At 36.6% G+C, this 18,589-nt stretch overlaps 4 protein-coding genes across 5 annotated transcripts; 3 read left to right on the top strand and 1 right to left on the bottom strand.

Moving 5' to 3' along the window:
• Positions 1–4,067: 4,067 nt before the first annotated feature.
• On the top strand, positions 4,068–6,541 carry LOC145638638 (protein FAR1-RELATED SEQUENCE 8-like). 2 transcript variants are annotated; one of them, XM_081689626.1, is made up of 2 exons: positions 4,068–4,227; positions 4,979–6,541. In XM_081689626.1, the coding sequence occupies exons 1-2, from the start codon at positions 4,216–4,218 to the stop codon at positions 6,383–6,385; spliced, it is 1,419 nt and encodes a 472-aa protein (XP_081545752.1). In that variant the 5' UTR covers positions 4,068–4,215; the 3' UTR covers positions 6,386–6,541. The 2 variants fall into 2 exon arrangements, with proteins under 2 accessions (XP_081545752.1, XP_081545753.1); XM_081689627.1 differs by having other exon boundaries at positions 4,970–6,541.
• A 1,232-nt stretch (positions 6,542–7,773) lies between these two features.
• LOC145640710 (protein FAR1-RELATED SEQUENCE 6-like) lies at positions 7,774–8,541 on the top strand. The gene has a single exon (XM_081691941.1). It carries the CDS (start codon positions 7,774–7,776, stop codon positions 8,539–8,541), a length of 768 nt encoding a protein of 255 aa, XP_081548067.1.
• A 1,177-nt stretch (positions 8,542–9,718) lies between these two features.
• Positions 9,719–11,840, top strand: LOC145638637 (uncharacterized). The gene is made up of 3 exons (XM_081689625.1): positions 9,719–10,377; positions 11,163–11,603; positions 11,728–11,840. Exons 1-3 carry the CDS (start codon positions 9,874–9,876, stop codon positions 11,731–11,733), a joined length of 951 nt encoding a protein of 316 aa, XP_081545751.1. The 5' UTR covers positions 9,719–9,873; the 3' UTR covers positions 11,734–11,840.
• Positions 11,841–14,005: 2,165 nt separating this feature from the next.
• LOC145638636 (uncharacterized) lies at positions 14,006–15,900 on the bottom strand. Its single transcript, XM_081689624.1, has 5 exons — positions 15,775–15,900; positions 15,244–15,291; positions 15,009–15,062; positions 14,813–14,890; positions 14,006–14,739 (listed from the first exon to the last, which is right to left on the bottom strand). The coding sequence occupies exons 2-5, from the start codon at positions 15,283–15,285 to the stop codon at positions 14,041–14,043; spliced, it is 873 nt and encodes a 290-aa protein (XP_081545750.1). The 5' UTR covers positions 15,286–15,291; positions 15,775–15,900; the 3' UTR covers positions 14,006–14,040.
• Between the last annotated feature and the right edge of the window lie 2,689 nt (positions 15,901–18,589).

Below are 18,589 nucleotides of genomic sequence, written 5' to 3'. Positions count from 1 at the left end.
GTAGGTGTTTGGGTCTATTACGGAGTACTACGTATTTTGAACTGCTGTGATCTGCTATGTTAAAATCTGCTCTATGATGTTGAACCCTGTTTTACTGAGCTCTTAGATTGTACAAGAACGGGTAGTGACACGAATAAAGGTAAGAAATCAATACAAGAAAACATCTATCTCAAAATAGGGGCACGGGTATGACATATTAAAAATCATATAATAAATTTTTAAAAAGAATTTGACCGTATATAGGGTGGCGTGTCGCAAAGCACAACATACCCTATTATAGTAGGACACGGTCCGAGACGTTTCTTCGTGTGTCCAACGAGTGTTAGTGTCTGGCACGATATTAGATACGAACACGATAGGTAGGTGAAGTGTCCATGTATTCTAGCTAAACTCTGCTCTAGTAAAATCTGTTCTGCCTAACTTTGCTGAAATCTACTCCGCTACACTTGAAAGCTAAAAAAAAGGCCTAGTTTTAGGTCTTTTGGACCTGTTTCCAACTTTGAGCCCATTTTTAATTTATTACACCACCCACCAACCCCTTCCCAACCCAAATATAGGAAATTATATTTATATATATCAAAATATGTATTCTTATTTTTTTTTAACACAATTAAATATGTATTTTATTGACACTTGTTTCTTGAAATTAATATGTTAGTTTATTAGGCTATTTAATAATGACGTAGTGTGAAAAGGTAGGTGTGAATGGTGTGATAAATAGGCTCAAATGAATACTGTACTCTATAGAAAAAGAAAACGGACATGTGCTTAAAGATAATGGGTGATCTCGTACATAAATGAGAAACAATGCGCTCATACATTATACTAGTGCCTTGTAGGAGATTTAAGTTGTTACTAAGGTTCAGTTCACTCCGGCTTAATTTCGGTTTATTTCAATTCAATTCATCTAATAATTTCCTTCTCTTATAAAATATTTATTTCAATTCAATTTAGTTCATTTCAGTTCAACTTAGTTCATTAAATGTGAATAGGCCCTAAGTAACTTACTAACTTTGTTATGCAACAATGCAAGTGCCAATTAATTCGAAGGAATGTTGCCATTGACTAGTATGTTAGATACTATAGACCTATAGCTATACAGTGGGTTTCTGGTGCGGCTGGCCGCACCATGCGACAGGTTGTCAAATTAGCAAATGACAAAGTAACCCCAAGACAAAAGTAACCCCTAACTGACTTAGTAACCCCTGACCAAGTAACCCCTGACCTAATAACCCCTAGTAACCCCAAGTAACCCCTAACCGACCTGGTAACCCCCGACCTAGTAACCCCTAACCGACCTGGTAACCCCCGACCTAGTAACCCCAAGTAACCCCTAACCGACCTAGTAACCCCCGACCTAGTAACCCCAAGTAACCCCTAACCGACCTAGTAACCCCAAGTAACCCCTAACCGACCTAGTAACCCGTAGTAACCCCAAGTAACCCCTAACCGACCTAGTAGCCCCCGACCTATTAACCCCAAGTAACCCCTGGCCGCCGACCTAGTAACCCGAAGTAACCCCTAACCGACCTAGTAACCCCTAACCGAACCACCTAGTAACCCCTAAACGGATCTAGTAACCCCTTACCCACCACCAACAAAAACTACCACCACCAACAAACCAATACCAACCTAAACGCCTTGCCACTAGCCCCTAACCCACAAACAAACTCCGATCCAATCAAACCATTAAAAAAAAAATCAAATCAAACAAATACCTTAAAATGTTAACAATGGTTTCGAATATCACTTCAAATATGGTTAAAAAGGCCAAATTCGACCATGAAAATTCTAGATCTAGAGTTTTCATGGCTGAATTTGGCCTAAAAAACTTTGAACTTGTTTTCCGACGACGGAGTCACCAAACCACCACTACCCTCCCAGTGAAACCACTATTTCCGACGAACGAACCATCGACAAACAAACCATGAAGACGATTGCGAAATTAGTGTTACGTTCTCTGAGAAAATGAGATGAAAGTTCTGGCTTGAAGAAGAAAAGAGGAGAGAGAAAGAGAATAGAGAGGAGAGAGAAAGAATTTTAAAAAACAAAAAAAATTGTGGCTGCCACACAGCCACATATGAAACTTTGTAATAGCTATAATAATATGTTAGAGATATGAGATATCGGAAAATATATGTATGATATATTTTCCGTGAGTATCATTCAGAGAATAATATATTTAGAATATTTATGTTAAGATGTTATTTTGAAAATATATCTTTAGGGTTTATTGTTATGTTAGTATATCTAAAATTAATTTGATATACACTAGTGTCAATTAGTTTGATTGATTAAAGTTTTTGAAAGTGATATCTAAAATTAAACATGAGATAATTCACATCTACATTATTAGTCTTCTATTAATCTCCGCACTTGACAAATTGATATATTTAAATAATCTCTGTAAAGGATCTACAAATTACGAGTAGTATCTAATAGATGAAAAAATTGTTCCATAATAAACAAATTGTTCCGCATATATCATAATATGGAATTCAACCAACTATTGGTCATCACTACTAGTATTATATGGGATATGATGATACCATGAATTCTTTTTATTATTTGCCTTTTTGTTTAGTCAACCAGAGCGCACAACCACTCAAGAAAAGCTAGAGCTTATCAAACTGTTTATTATTGACCATGAGAAAAGCAAGGATGATGTACATAATATATTTTAATTAATCTGTAATAAGAAGATGAGAATAATCCGCTTTTCCTATGATTTTTTTGAAAAAAAATAATATACAAGTATTTGCTTTCGACTCTATTTTATCTTAAAACTTCGTAAAAGTGTAACCTACTCACCAAGTCACCAGCAATGCAAAACCAGTCACCAAATAATACTACTGTGTTGCAGAAATCATAGCACGTACATGCCATGCAACTGATGCAAGATATACAACATATAGAGTCATCAAGAAAATTAACTATGATAATGTAAATTCCTACAAATTGAGACATGATTTATTGACTTATTTCAAATAGGATCCTCCATAGCACACAATAGTTTAATTAATTCATACACGTCTTTAATAAAACCTCTATTTTATTGTTCAAGTGTTACGGTAGTAATACTTATAGTCTCAATAAATCACAACACCAAATACTGCATTTTCCTTACTACTATTGTAGTATACTAAATTAGTTTTTTTTTTTTTTTTTTTTTTTTTTTTTTTTTTTTTTTTTTCAGCTTATATAAACAATTTAAATTGAATATATCAGCCAAAAAAGAAGAATCAAGAAAAATCAATGTTTCATGCATTAATGACAAATTAATTTTTTTTTTTTGAAACCACGTTTAGTACCAATTTTATTAATCAACGGACAATTTGTCCATTAGAACGTAAGGAGAAATTACAGGTGGCAGAAATTCTCCCAAACTTGTTCGACACCAAAAGGTACTAAACTAGCAAGGTGATGAGCAACGTAGTTCCCATCCCTTCGTACATGCGACCACGAAACAAAATCAAAATTAGAACTAATAGAAATGATATCATCAAGCATTGAGTCGAGATCAGAGAAGAATGTAGCAGCCTTTGAAAGCCGGATTAGCACGCTGACAATCGGACTCCATAATCACCATTTTGTATCCATAACGCTGCGCAAGTTTCACCCCAAAATGCAGAGCCTTACATTCAGCTACCTCAGGGGGCCAATAGCCACGAGATCGACGCACTCCAGCAAACAAGACTTCACCTGCTGCATCTCTAGCCACGGCTCCAAGGCCAATCCACCCATCATCCTTTAAAGATGCATCACAATTGACTTTAATAAAATTGGGAGGAGGAGGAAGCCATTTCTTCGAGCTCTTACATTTTTTGCTCTTCACAGCCCCATAAATTTTGGCCGCATAACTCCCACAATCATCCACCAAGCGGAGGAGGCCCCCATTACTCTTCATGAGAAACGAACATTGTTTCTCTAGTAGCATTATTGAAAATATGTCCAACTTTTTACCTTGTTGGACTGCTGACTGGGTATAGGTAGGGACATGATTACTTGGCAAGTGTTGCTGACTTTGGTGTTAAAAATTGACGAACGTTATCTTCTCAACCGGGACCACGCAGTAAACCCAAAAGAACAAAAGAAAGCTACTGCTCTCTAAAATGGCGAGAGGAGATAATTTTCATTCTTGTTGGCGATTCCAAATCCGGCGTAGCTGATGCTCTGAGGCGGTTTCCAGTCTTAATTGGTTGATATTCTGTGTGAATGGAAGTAGAGGTTAGTCGATTGGTTTAATGTTGGTCATTGTTTAATTGTATTAGGGTTTCTGAAGATATGTTCTGCTAATTTTTTATTAAATTGAGTACCGAATGTAGCAAACTTTGTTAATTGAACTATAAATTGTGAAATAAATTGCAAATATCAGTTACTAGTTGATATTTTGGTTACAATTTAGTGGTTCAATTTGTTTGTAGTTTTGTTGTTCGAATATTGCAGTTTTTTGTAATTGAACTTGAATTGTGAATTAAATTACAAATATTATTTGGAAATGGGTTGATGTAGTTAGTGGTGTAAGTTGTATCCTTTGATTTTAACTGATTGTTCAAATTAGGTTTTGATTTTTTTCCAAAATTAAAAATTAAAGTGCTGCGATATTCAAGTGTGGTTTCGTTTGGAAAAATTGAGTTGTATATTACTCTAAAATTGAATTTATGAATTCTAGTTACCTGGTAGAATGTATAGCTGAAAATTGATTTGATTGAGCCTATAGCATCTGTATTTTGTTAATTGGTTGATATACTAGGATTATTACTGTTTCAGTTGCACTTTTGGTTGTTAGAAACTGCTTATTTCTGTTGCACCTAGCTCTGACATGGTAGAATCTGCTATTTTCTGTCTTGTGTCTGTGTTGTTAATTTTGCTCAACTGCTCCTTTTTTGTTAGACACATTATTTTGGTTTTGCTAAGATTGCTAATGTTTAAGTTGGAATGTGAATCTATGTTGTTTTATGTGTGGAAGGAGTAAAAGGATGAAATGGGGACTGATAATTTTGACTCGGATATGGAACCGGTTATAGGGGGCATTGAGGTTGGTGTTGTAGATCGGGGCAGTGGAGTAAAGTTTAGGAATACTATTGATGTGGAGGTTGAAGATGTGGGGGGTGAAGGTATAGAAGATATAGTAGTTGAGGATGTTGTTGTTGACACTGATAATGTCACTGGACATGGTGGTGAAACTGATGACTCAAATGCAATTTCTGTTAGGTATTTATCCCCCATGAAAACAATTCATACGACACACACAGTTGTTGGCAGCAACCAAATGACTGTGCTCACTGTTGAGGAGCCTAAGCTTGGGATGGTATTTAAGTCTTGGCAAGAAATTGAAGCTTATTATAAGGAGTATGCTGAGCAGATTGGGTTTGGAGTGACAAGGGTGCAGGGAGTAAATTCTAAGCAGGACAAGAGTAAAAGAATTGCTACCTCTTGGAAGTGTGAGTGTTGGGGAAGACCCGACATGAGGGCTAGGAGGGAAGCCAAAAAGAGGGCAAAGGCAATGGGAGTTGGAGGTGCAGAGGGATTAGTTGACGGTGATATATATGAGAATGAGTTGAGTCGTGCAAAGCGGACTTCAAAAAAGTGTGAATGTTTGGCCCGAATTTATGCTAGTCTTAATGAAGATGGTGCTTGGGAATTGAAGACCGTGCACTTAGAGCATAATCACTTGATAGATCCGGCTCAAGCGAAGCTTGTGAAGGAGTATCGCATGAAGCACATCACCTCAAAGGTAAAGAAGAGGTTGATGGATTTCTATGAACAAGGTGTGTCGATATCTCAGATTCATGGGTGCATGGCAACTGAGCGAAATGGAGTGAAAAACATGCCGTTCACTGTCAAAGATTTACAACATGAGGTATACAAGGCTAGGCGATTGAAGATGGTTGGAGGTGATGCAGTGGCTATGATGGAGTTTTTTCAAAAAATGCAAGCCGGCAACCAAAACTTTTTCCACGCACAACGTTTAGATGAGGAGGGGAGGCTTAAGGATGTTTTGTGGGTAGATGCTAGAAGTAGAGTAGCATATGAGGAATTCGGGGATGTAGTTTGTTTTGACACAACCTACCTAACTAACGAGTACGAATTCCCTTTTGCTAACTTCGTTGGTGTGAACCACCATGGCCAAACTTTGTTGTTGGGATGCGCACTTATATCACATGAAGACTGTGATACTTTTGAATGGGTATTCCGGCAGTGGCTAGCATGCATGAACAACCGACCTCCTCAAGCTATTTTGACCGATCAAGCAGCAGCCATGCGGAGGCCCCTACTTGAAGTCATGCCAAACACTATTCACCGTTGGCGTATATGGCATATTATGAGCAAGATACCGGAAAAACTTGGCAAGTGTGGACGGTTAGTTTTTTTCATTAACTAACCCTGTTTAACTACTAATAAGTATATGTTTTTGTTGTTTGTTAAATTTGATTGACTGTTCTACCCTTGAGCAGTATGATCAACTTCATATATATGGCTATACTGTGTTCTGCCTCACTGCATTTCAGATACCTTTAATGCAATCTGCCATTTCAAATATTTAAAATGTACAATGTCTAACTATTAATAGTTTTATGTGGTGGTTGTACCTGCCATGTTGTGTTCCTTCTCTGTTTGTTCATAGGTTTAATTACAATGCCCCCCCCACCTCTGGTACATATTTTACTATCTTGTCATAGTTGCTCATGGAATAAATTTCAGTGCTGGTCATATCTAATGAAAGACCTTTTTCTGTATTGATTTGTATATGTTTTTGTTGTTTGTTAAATTTGATTGACTGTTCTACCCTTGAGCAGCATGATCAACTTCATATATATGGCTATACTGTGTTCTGCCTCACTGCATTTCAGATACCTTTAATGCAATCTGCCATTTCAAATATTTTAAATGTACACTGTCTAACTATTAATAGTTTTATGTGGTGGTTGTATGTTATGTACTGAATTCGACTAATGTACTTTGTGCAATTGGAATGTAATTGAGAATGAAAGCTTGAGTATTTTTGATTGATTGAAGAACGATTACAAAGGGATAAACATAACTTGAGGTTATGACTCTCTCTAGCAGCTTGAGGCTACAAGTCTCTCTAGTGTTAACTCACAAATTTCTGAATGATTCTTGCTAATGCTACTACTACCATACATATACTCAAGACTTAGATCAAACATGTGATATTAATTAACTAAAATAGAAACCCATAAAGAGCATGATTAAAGAGGGTTGCTTCCCTTCCCAAACTACTCTTTAATTAGCCTTGTCATGTTGCTTCTTGTTGCTGTCAACTCTTGACCCCCTGCTGCCCCAACTTAGCGCGCCTCGTATACACCAAAAGTTGTGGTTGACTTGCGGTGTTGACTCCGTTTAGCCAGTCCATAACATTGTACCTGCCATGTTGTGTTCCTTCTCTGTTTGTTCATAGGTTTAATTACAATGCCCCCCCCACCTCTGGTACATATTTTAATATCTTGTCATAGTTGCTCATGGAATATATTTCAGTGCTCTGGTCATATCTAATGAAAGACCTTTTTCTGTATTGATTTGTATATGTTTTTGTTGTTTGTTAAATTTGATTGATCAACTTCAAATATATGGCTATACTGTGTTCTGCCTCACTGCATTTCAGATACCTTTAATGCAATCTGCCATTTCAAATATTTCAGTGCTGGTCATATCTAATGAAAGACCTTTTTCTGTATTGATTTGTATATGATTAGTTACCAAGATTTTCTCAACCCTCTAAAAGCGGTTGTGTATGAGAGTTTTACCCCCATGGAGTTCCACGACCGATGGGCAGAGCTTATATCTGAGTACAATTTGGAGGAGAATGACTGGCTGCAAACCCTCCACAAAGAGAGTTATATGTGGGTCCCGTCTTACATGAAGGAGTTCTTTTGGGCAGGTATGAAAACCACTCAGAGGGTAGAGAGCATACATCGGTTTTTCGATGGCTATGTGAACCGACAAACCAAACTTCATGAGTTCCCTCAAAAGTATTGCATGGCGTTGAACAAACGGCTCCAAGATGAGGAGAGTGCGGATGACCGTTGCTCCAAGTACCTGAGAAGGTTAGTTAGTGGGTTTAAGGTTGAAGAAATCTTTTGGAAGTTATACACGGACAATAAGTTCCAAGAAGTTCAAAAACAGTGTTCAAGGATGATGTACTGCAGCATTCGAGAGGAGAAGGTCTTGTCAGAAAGCCTTATTCATTATTTGGTGCGGGATCGTGTATGGATTGTTCCACCCGGTGCTAGTGAGGATGTAATTACAGATAGGCGGAGGATCTACAGTGTTTCATTCTTTCCGACCACAAAGGAGGTGCAATGTGAATGTAGGATGTTCGAGACACATGGCATACTATGCAAACACTCCATTAGGATCCTTGATGAAAATGATGTGGAAGTTCTTCCTGATAAGTACATTTTATCACGCTGGCGGAAAGACATTCCCCGGAGACACACAAGGGTCAAAGTTGCTGACCATGATCCCGGAGAGACGGATCATGTGAAGAGATTTGACATGATGATGAAAAAAATTTGAGCCTTTATGTGAAACTGCCGCGATGGTGAACGATCAGACAGTTCATATCGTGATTGAAGCACTCTCAAAACTACAAGCACAACTGATCAGACGTTTGCCGAAATGACGGTTATCGATCATTGGACCAAGGACATATGGCAATAATGAGGTAAGTGATCATAAGCACAGCTGATAGGATTAATAGGATACAAAGTTAATGTCACGATAATGGTTATGCTGATAAGATAGAGGATGAAATAACAAGACTATAATAGAGATTAGTGGTCAAATAACCCTGTTCAGATTACCATAAACTTACAAACGGTAGAGTAATCACTTTCAATTCACGGTTCTCAAAATGACGGTTAACTTAATTGGAGCAGTGATACATTGCAATAATGAGGTAACTGATCATAAGCATAACCGATAGGATTTATAGGACACCTAAATAGTTAATGTCACGATCTATATTTGAGATTAGTGGTTAAACAACCCTTTTAAGATTAATAGGATACAAAGTTAATGTCACGATAATGGTTATGCTGATAAGATAGAGGATGATATAGAGTAATGAATTTTGATTCATGATTATCTAAATGACGGTTATCGATCATTGGACCTAGGATACATTGCAATGATAGTAAATCATAACATTGACACTAATGACCATATTACACTAATGAGGTTAGTGGTCAAATAGTCCTTTAAGATTAATGGTTAACCTAAAACGGCTAATGACATAACATAATGACATGCTTAAAGTGATGAATTAGGTAGGGTAGGTTAATATTCTCAATCAATCAAGGCAATTGAGATAATCGATAATAGTGAAATGAGTGAAATAGCTAGGGTAATATTCCAAATCAATCGAGGCAAATGAGATAATCAAACACATGTATAATTATAATTATAATTAAATCTAATCCATTATAAACTAAATTACATGATTAGTATTACACAAATATTTAAATTAAAATTATATAACTTCTATTATTATTCAACCACATAATGTATCAAGATCAAACAAAAAAATGTAACAATTGAGGGTTACTAGGGGTTATAGGGTTTAGGGTAATAGGATATAGGGTTTGCTAGTATAGTACTGTTGTTGAGACAACTCATGGGAAAGCTTTTATTGAGGTTGAGTGTACTAGTAAAACAAAAATTGAACTACAGACTGCAGAAGAATCAAATTTTGGTTCAAACAAACTACTAAAATAAATTGATTTGTCTTTATGTGCTTAGCAGCTAGCAAAAAAAGCACCCTGTCTGCATAAGGGGAACTAGAATAAAAAGGATACCACACCTCCACAAATCTATTTCTTTATTTTGTTTCTATTCTTCACCTTTTCCATGGCAAACCCTCACACTCCCAACCCCTCTGGTTTCTTCTTTGCGCCACCAACAGAGAACGTTGTTCATTGTTTCGAATACAACAAAAACACTGAGCCGGAAATCAAATTTAATGACTATGTTTACTTCTACAGTCCCAGAGGTTTGCCAACTTTACATGTTGTAGAGTCCGATATCTTGAGCAAGATTGTTGCTAAGCCCACGGAGGAGCAACACAGGATGGACAAACTGATGATGATGGATGAGTCCGGGGTGATTCTTCCTGCTCACTTTCCCAACATAGCTGATGTCGTGGGTAAGCCCGAGGTTCAAGCCGTCATTCGAGAGCTGGAGAATGATGCAACCGTGGAATATGAGGGCAAAACTAAAATAATACCAAAGCGGTTGGTTAACTTGATCGACCCGAAGCCAATAGTCCCGCAAAGTGGCCCTATTTACTCTCTACGAATGGGTGGGTTTACCACGGAATTCGGGAGCTACACCGATGAATTTGTCTTCCTTCAGGTACAATTCGCCACTTTGATTAAATTGGTTTGTGTAATTATTTTTTTATTTACTTAGTTGCATTTCTGGTTAATATTTACTTGCATATATGCATGTTTTTAGGTACTTTACTTTCTTATAATGTATGTTCAAATAACATAACTGTTGTATTACTATGATTTTAGGACTATAATAACTAAGTTTTCCTTTTGGTTAAAAAGTTTGTAAAACTAGAGAATTATTAGGTTCACGATGTACATACTGGACAAAATTATGAAATGGGGAGTTTAATGACTAAGCTAAAAAATTATAAATTATTCACTAATTTACTAATTAAACAAATATCACACCAATGTTTTTTTTAATTTTTTATTTGTTTAAAATTTGGTGGGGCTAATTTTTAAATGTCCCACGAATCATTCCATTGAACTTATTAATTTCATTCCAATGTCTCTTATAACATGTTGTATTAAATTGGGACAGTAATTATTTTATACTGGTGGCCTAATTTTATAACCACAGGTTGCATTTGTTGCACTAGTTAGTAATGATGATTTAACTTTTATTTATTTAAATCAACCAGTTATCAATTTGGGCTACAAGATTGAACCACATCATTAGGCTGGACCCTTTTAGTGGACTGTATATTGAGTTATTATAACCCATACATGGATCAAGTTTAAATAGAGGAAATTATTGCAAATATGTTGTATTGAACGAACAATTACTTTGATTAATACGCTTTCTTAAAAATAAAAATTAAAAAACTGTGATTAATACGCGATTTTGTATTTACAAAATGCAAGGTGAAAGACAAAATGAGCGCCATCAACTTCACGCTCACCCAGGACCAGTTCATTGAACATCAGCCCACAAGTCGCTACCAAGCTATTACGCTTCGCCCGGTGTTAGAAAATGACAAGAAGACCCTCAACATTGGCGCTGCTGTGATCCTATGGAGTGGTCGTAGGATAACACGACCATCATTTGTGCCCCACTTTCAACAAGTGGTTGGAACTCACAACCCTATTTTCATGATTGTGGCAGAAATCGGGGCAACATCCTTCAACACTGAAAGTATTCTGCGCAAGCTTGGGACTGCTATGAAGTGGAGATTTGATGCAGGGAAGGGTATAATGGGAGGCAGCATCGTATTCTGGGATCCAAGTAGAGTTAATGCTACGGTGATGGTTGCAGACTCACAAACTATTGAGCTCCGAATGCTGGGTTCAATCAATGCAAATGAGGTAAGTTCAGATCATATATTCCCCCAACTAATTCACTAATCATCTGCCATTTGTAACATAAAAAATTATTCATCAATTATTGTTAAATTGTATGAGCTAACTTAAATTAAGTATTGGTGAACAGGAATAGGTGAACTGATGTGTGGCTTGCTGCGTCGAATGGGAGGAACTCATTAATTCACTACTATTACGTCTGTAATATATAAATGCTGGTGGACTAGTAATGGTACTTAGCTTGTGTGTTGCCTTTAAAATTTCAACTATCTGAGACTTGGACTACTATTATATTTATAAAACAATTAAGCCTATGTGTGCTAACATGGGCATATGTGTGCGTGGTTTAACTCCACGTGTATGTATGATATTATGTGTTTATGTACGCTATTATGTTTGAGCTTTATGTTTTCTTCAAGGGCTGATTTGAGGTGACAAGAACTAGTTAACATGCATCGTTTTCACAACTGGACATATTTAAAACTCCAAAATTGCATTGTCGATTATCAGTAGTGTCATGTTTGCATAGAGCACCACAAAATAAAAGTAACTAATTACACCCAGGATTTATCATTAAATGTAATACAAGAAAAGTTTTATCCCACTGCACAATCCCAACTCATCCCAATATCGAGCTCTTCATCCTGGCTTATGGTGTGCAACTGTGCACAATTGAACCCTTGCGTTATAACTCCACAATCTAAACATCAAAGTAATAGCAAGGATTCCTGAATCATCGCCACATGAACAATTTTTAGACATCAAATTTTTAGACATCAAAAATCACACAACTTATAGCACCTCCATAATCCCATCTAAATCCTAAATTCGTTACTCCTCACCTAATTTTCTCGGGTCCTAGTATTCGATCTCCCCAAACAACTCCACCTGTTTTACTTAACCATTCATTCATTCAGCAATGCACTTCATAAAATATATTGATGGTTTCTTCCTTAATTACCAACTCACAAAATGTATGAAGCATCACCTCAAACTCGAACAAGAGATGGTGGATAAATATTAAATGGCGCCACAATGCACTAGTATTAACGAACAACTTTAAAAATCACAAGTATACAAAAAACATTACCAAACTTCATTCATCTATCTATCCTTAATTGATGCATTAAAAAAATAACTTTATACAATAATGTTTAATAAAATCAATATCAAGACTGACACTAATTATATGCACGTTGCAAATTCAACAAAAGTACATGAAAAATCGAAAAATAATTAAAAAAAAACCCTAATCATATATTCACCAGATTCCAACAGAGGAAAGGCGAATCCAAAAATTCAATAAAAAGAGAAAAATCAAATTAAAATAAAAACCCATATAATTCATTCCTCAAAAAATAATGGGTAATTCACAAAATCCCCAAAATTTTAATTTTTAGCAACATAATTCACAAAATCATCAAGTGGGGTCAAAATTGAAAACCCTAGCCTCACAAAAAAATTCACATGAAATTCCCCCAAAAATTAAATTAAAAACAACACAAAATAAAGGGAAATTACCTGACATTAAATGGAACATTCAAAGCTTGCTGCAATTTACAATTATTGAAGGCAGAATTAGGGGCAGAAAAGTTACAATCAGGAACAGAGATCTGGATATCATCTATATAAGAATAATCATACAACCAATTAGGGTTGATGAACATGTCTATTAGGTGATTTAATTAAAAAGCAATTTGATGAAAAAGGCTCAACCAGTAACTACAACAACAAACATTCCTACAGGTTATTACAAATTGATTTAAAGTAAGGTGATTTTATGAAAAAGGCTCAAGCGGTACCACAACAACAACAACAACAATCATCCTCCATTTTATTACAAAGTGCACACAACAGTTGAATAAATTAGTTCACAAGGAATCTTATTGCTCACTTAACACCAATGAGTATTATTGCTTCACTATGCAGTTCGCCCCCTCCTTTGCCTAACATGGACACTAACCCCCAGTTCTGTTGACACCATCTGTCCAGAAAAAAGAGGGTAAGCCATCACCATATAAGAAAAAAACAGAATATTAAAAACAAAAGGTATGTACTACGCACGTTATGCTCATCTAAGGGTCCAACACTATCTCTTGCATCCCTTGGATGTTGTTCGCCATAAGCTACATCCAACACCTACAACAAAAAAAATATAGGTTATTGCAGCCACATAACTAATGCCATTTATGATAAAAATGAATATGCTTACCCCTAACCTCCCAAAGTCCCCAGAAATCATTTTGTCCATCTTCGAAGCTCTTCGAATATGATGCATATTCCAGGCTTTGACTCTGGGAAAAACATCCCAATCAACAACATCCCTATCTAAACGGTCCAAATAAAAGATCTGAAAAAAATTTATATATATCATTAATAATTAATAATGGGGCCTCATCAATAATCTATCAATAATATGCATGATAAACAAAACTAGTAAGTACTACCAAAGCCATACCACTGCAAATAGAGAACAACCCCCATATCCACTAGCAAATCCATTAGCATAGAACCGCCGGGCGAAGCTAGAAACACTCCTCATTAACTTCGATAAAACTAAAGCACACCAATCATATTGAACTGCTTCCATAGCACATCCAATTGTAGGTATAAGTTTAGCTGCAAGCCTTGGTGACTGCGTAGGGCACAATATCATCCCCAACGAAACTATCAAGAACAGCGCCTTAAATTCCTCTTCCTCGGAAGCATCAAAGTACCCCTCTAAGCGATCCATCATATTCGAGCTCAACGGTATCCCGACAGACGTGTAAACCTGACCAGATTGTCCAGTACACTCCCATGACTTTCCATACTTTAACAGAATTCTTTGAACCATTTCACGATCATGTGGAGTCATTGTTTTGGTGCAAGGAACACTCCTTGATCCCATAGGTATCCCTAGAACCCAACGGATTTGTTTCTTAGAAAATCTAAACTCGACACCATCAGGACTAATCAACATTTTACTAATCGGATCTATACGAGTGACAAGCCAATAAGCTAGCTGCCTTGGAAGTTGCATATCAAATGCAAGATATAATAGACCACCAAAACCCATTTCAATCACCCAACGTTTTCTCCTATCATCAAATTTCTGACATATACGCCCAAACGTCTCCACACGGCAACTCATGTTCGGTGGCTGTCAACCGGACCCGGATTATTAGTACACACCAACACTTTTATAAACTTCTACACATAACAATAAAGCTTACCCTCTTGCTGCCCTTGGAAAGTTCCACCATCACACGTGCTCCACTTTTCACAGCTCCTCCACTAGTTAAACTATCATCCTAAAATGCATAACCAAGTAACCAGTGTTACTGATAAATCAAACAAAATTCATTTCAAATAACCATTATTATTAAGCTCTTCAAGCACCAACACATCCCATTAAAATAAAAGCTTTACCTTGAACATGCCAGGCTCCAAACATATTGTTTTAGCCCTGCCTTTGGATACTTCCTGCAATTCATTTCAGACATTGAGCACACCAATTTATTATTCAACTACAATCTCAGTAAACAATCCAAAATCATAACTTTTCTGAAAGACCATTCCATCCCACTAAACCCATAACAAGGACAAGGAAGTTGAGTTACACCTCTCTCCAGAAAATTCTACCAATACTGAACAAAATACATACCAATTTTTCTGAACGTCTGCGCTTAGAATCCCCTTCAGACATTTACACCTGTCCATTGCAACAATACCAATTCAACTACCGCGCAGCTCACCAAAAATTCACTTAACAAACACACTTCTTTCACTTATTTGAATATTTGATTACCATTCAATTCACAAAATAATCATCTAACATTCGATTTCACAAATACCCAACTAGCATTCAACTGCTCGAATAATCAACATGCATTCATTTGTTCACTAGAAGGACAACCCTAACATAATTACAACCCTGAATCCACCTAATTGGAACATACATCGAACAAAAAATTACAAGGACTACCTAACTCTGAAACCAATTTCGTGGCAATTAATAAATAACAAACAAATCAATTCATATTCTTCGACATTCCTTGGATCTATTTCAACATAATTTTGGCAAATGGTATACAAATCAGGAGTAAATCAGTTCATTCTTCACCGCACAACAAAATTAAAACAATTCAAAACAACCAGAATAGCAGAATCGTAATGGAAAGCAGCTGAGATTTACCTTTGAACTGGCGTCAAATCTAGTGTATTTCCTCGAGTATTGCAGCTTCAAAAACTTCGTATCCCAACCTGTTCTAGCTGTACTTCGTGTTCTTTCAAAAAAAAGTTCTACTTCCTGGTCTTTGTTACTTCTTCCACAGTAATTTCATTACTTTTACTGCAGTTACCTCTTTTTAACATCAAGTTAACACCGTCAATAACACTTTTACAGTTGTCTCTTATTATATACCACGTCAAATATCGAAAATCCACTCATACCCCACGATATTACTGTATTGCCCTCAAGAGAAACAAGTGTGGTTAATCAATAAGAGAAACAGAGATTTGCCCCACCAAGCGTGCTACTCTATCTTTCACAACTAGGTGTGGCACATCATTAGTATTAAAAACCTTCTGGTTCCTTCGATACCATATATGCCACAAGAGAGCAACCCCAACAAGACTCTTCTTTACTCCAATTTTCACCCAGTCAAGCAAAGTATTTTTGAAATCAAAATTCAGACTATCAACAATAAGCTCAGGGCAATTACATAGATAGAAAATAATTGAATCAATTAATATGTAAAAGATTCTTCAAAAATTAAAAAAAAAATGCAGTTAAAGAAAGATTATTGTGTTGAACTGTTGAAAATAAAAGGAGGGTAACAATTAACAAGAAACGAAGAACAAGATTCAAAGCTAAAATGGCTTGTCATAGGTCCTAGTTACTAGAGCTGTCAATTCGGATAAACTGGTCGGCTTTGGGTCGGGTAAGAGTGGGTCGGGTCAAATCGAGTCGGGTCAATTCGAATTAATTTCATAACCTATGCGGGTCGAGTTTGGGTTGGATCATGCTTGAGTCGGGTCACGTCGGGTCATACTTCTTATCGGGTTTGGGCCGGGTTTAGGTCGGGTTACATTCGTGTCAGGTGAATAATAGGTCGGGTTTAATTCGGGTTAAAACGGATTAGGGTAATTCTCGGGTTCGAGTCAGGTTCGGTTTAAGTCAATAATGTGCTGGTTAGAATCAAGTTGGGTCATTCTCGGGTTTGAGTCGAGTTCGATTCAAGTCAATAATTTGCGGATTATAATAAGGTCGGGTCATTCTCAGGTTTGAGTCAAGTTCGGTTCAACTCAATAATTTGCGGGTTATAATCAGGTTGGGTCATTTCCAAGTCGGGTCATTCTCGGATTCAAGTCGGGTTATGTTCAAGTCAATAATTTGCTTGTTACAATCAGGTCGGGTCATTTCCAAGTCAGATCATATTCGGGTTCAACTAACTATAAATAGATAATTATCATTTTTATGAAGCTAATTATTTCCTTTGACTATAATATATATGACAACATACTAGGGAACTATAGTCTATAATTTAGGAATATAATTATCTCCTTTGACCATACAACAAATATATACTATATTTAACTCTTAAATTTGAGGATGATGCACCTTTCTTTTGATGGCCTAGACCGACATGGTCTCCCTAGACAAAATAATTTAATCAACAATAATAAGGTTGTCTAAATTGCATTTAAGGTGATTTGAAATCGGGTCAGGAAAAATTTGGGCTAAATTTAGGTTGTGTCAATAACAAGTCGTGTTAATTTCGAGTTGCGTTAGTAATAGATCAGGTTGAATTTTTGGGTCGGGTAAGTATTAGGTTTGGTAAAATTCGGTTCGAGTCAATAACAAGTCGGGTTGAATTTGGGTCAGGTCAATAACAAATCGGGTTGATTTCGGGTCGGGTTTGTAACAAGTTGGGTTAAATTCGGGACGGGTTAGGAACGGGTCGGGTTGAATTCAGGCCAGGTTAGTAATAAGTCGGGTTAAGTTCGGGTTTTGAAAGGTTAAAACGGGTTAGGGTCAATTTCGTTTCAAGTCGGGTTCGGTGCAAGTTAATTAAATTGGTCGTTGTAACCAATAAATCGGTGCAAGTTGTAAACTAGTAAATTGGCCGTTTAACAGCAAATTGGATGGTTCCACACACCCAATTGGAATTCCGTAGGATATTAAGGACCATGGTAAACATTTAACCACTTTTTTTCCTGGCGAAAAATAGTAAAAAAATTCCAAAATTGAAGGCTAATATCCACGCTTTTTGAGAAATTTTAGAGGATTTCGGGGCTTGGTGTCGAAAAGTCTTGAAATTCAAGGGGATACATCTCGGGGTCATATAATGACGTTTGGAACCATTTATGATCATTATATGGTGTCATAAATGTTCTATGTAGGCTTGATTTAATGAAATCCGTGCAAGTTGTAAATCGGTAAATTGGTCGTTTAAAAGCAAATTGAATGGTTCCACACACCCGATTAGAATCCTAGAGGGTATTAGGGACGATGGTAAACATTTCGGCAATTTTTATTTCCGGGCGAAAAATAGTAAAAAATTCCAAAATTGAAGACTAATATCCACGCTTTTTGAAAAATTTTGGAGGATTCGGGGCTTGGTGTGGAAAAGTCTTGAAATTCAAGGGGATACATCTTGGGGTCATATAATGCCGTTTGGAACCTTTTATGATCATTATATGGTGTCATAAATGTTCTTTGTATGCTTGATTTAATGAAATCCGTGCAAGTTGTAAATCAGTAAATTGGTCGTTTATAAGCAAATTGGATGGTTCCACACACCCAATTAGACTCCTAGAGGGTATTAGGGATGATGGTAAACATTTCGGCAATTTTTATTTTCGGGCGAAAAATAGTAAAAAAATTCCAAAATTGAAGGCTAATATCCACGCTTTTTGAGAAATTTTGGAGGATTAGGGGTCTGGTGTCGAAAAGTCTTGAAATTCTATCGGATACATCACGGGGTCATATAATGCCGTTTGGAACC

This window comes from Chenopodium album, chromosome 7 (genome assembly GCF_948465745.1).
Source record: "Chenopodium album chromosome 7, dcCheAlbu1.1, whole genome shotgun sequence".
Lineage (NCBI taxonomy): Eukaryota > Viridiplantae > Streptophyta > Magnoliopsida > Caryophyllales > Amaranthaceae > Chenopodium > Chenopodium album.
This window is presented reverse-complemented; position numbering and strand designations above follow the sequence as displayed.

Excerpts from the sequence above, each read along its gene's own strand:
- LOC145640710 (XM_081691941.1), top strand. The coding sequence starts at position 7,774 with ATGGAGTTCCACGACCGATGGGCAGAGCTTATATCTGAGTACAATTTG.
- LOC145638637 (XM_081689625.1), top strand. The coding sequence starts at position 9,874 with ATGGCAAACCCTCACACTCCCAACCCCTCTGGTTTCTTCTTTGCGCCA. Across the intron at positions 10,378-11,162 it reads ATGAATTTGTCTTCCTTCAG|GTGAAAGACAAAATGAGCGC; the intron begins GTACAATTCGCC and ends ACAAAATGCAAG.
- LOC145638636 (XM_081689624.1), bottom strand. The coding sequence starts at position 15,285 with ATGTCTGAAGGGGATTCTAAGCGCAGACGTTCAGAAAAATTG. Across the intron at positions 14,891-15,008 it reads TGGAGCCTGGCATGTTCAAG|GATGATAGTTTAACTAGTGG; the intron begins GTAAAGCTTTTA and ends TATGCATTTTAG. Across the intron at positions 14,740-14,812 it reads TTTCCAAGGGCAGCAAGAGG|CCACCGAACATGAGTTGCCG; the intron begins GTAAGCTTTATT and ends TCCGGTTGACAG.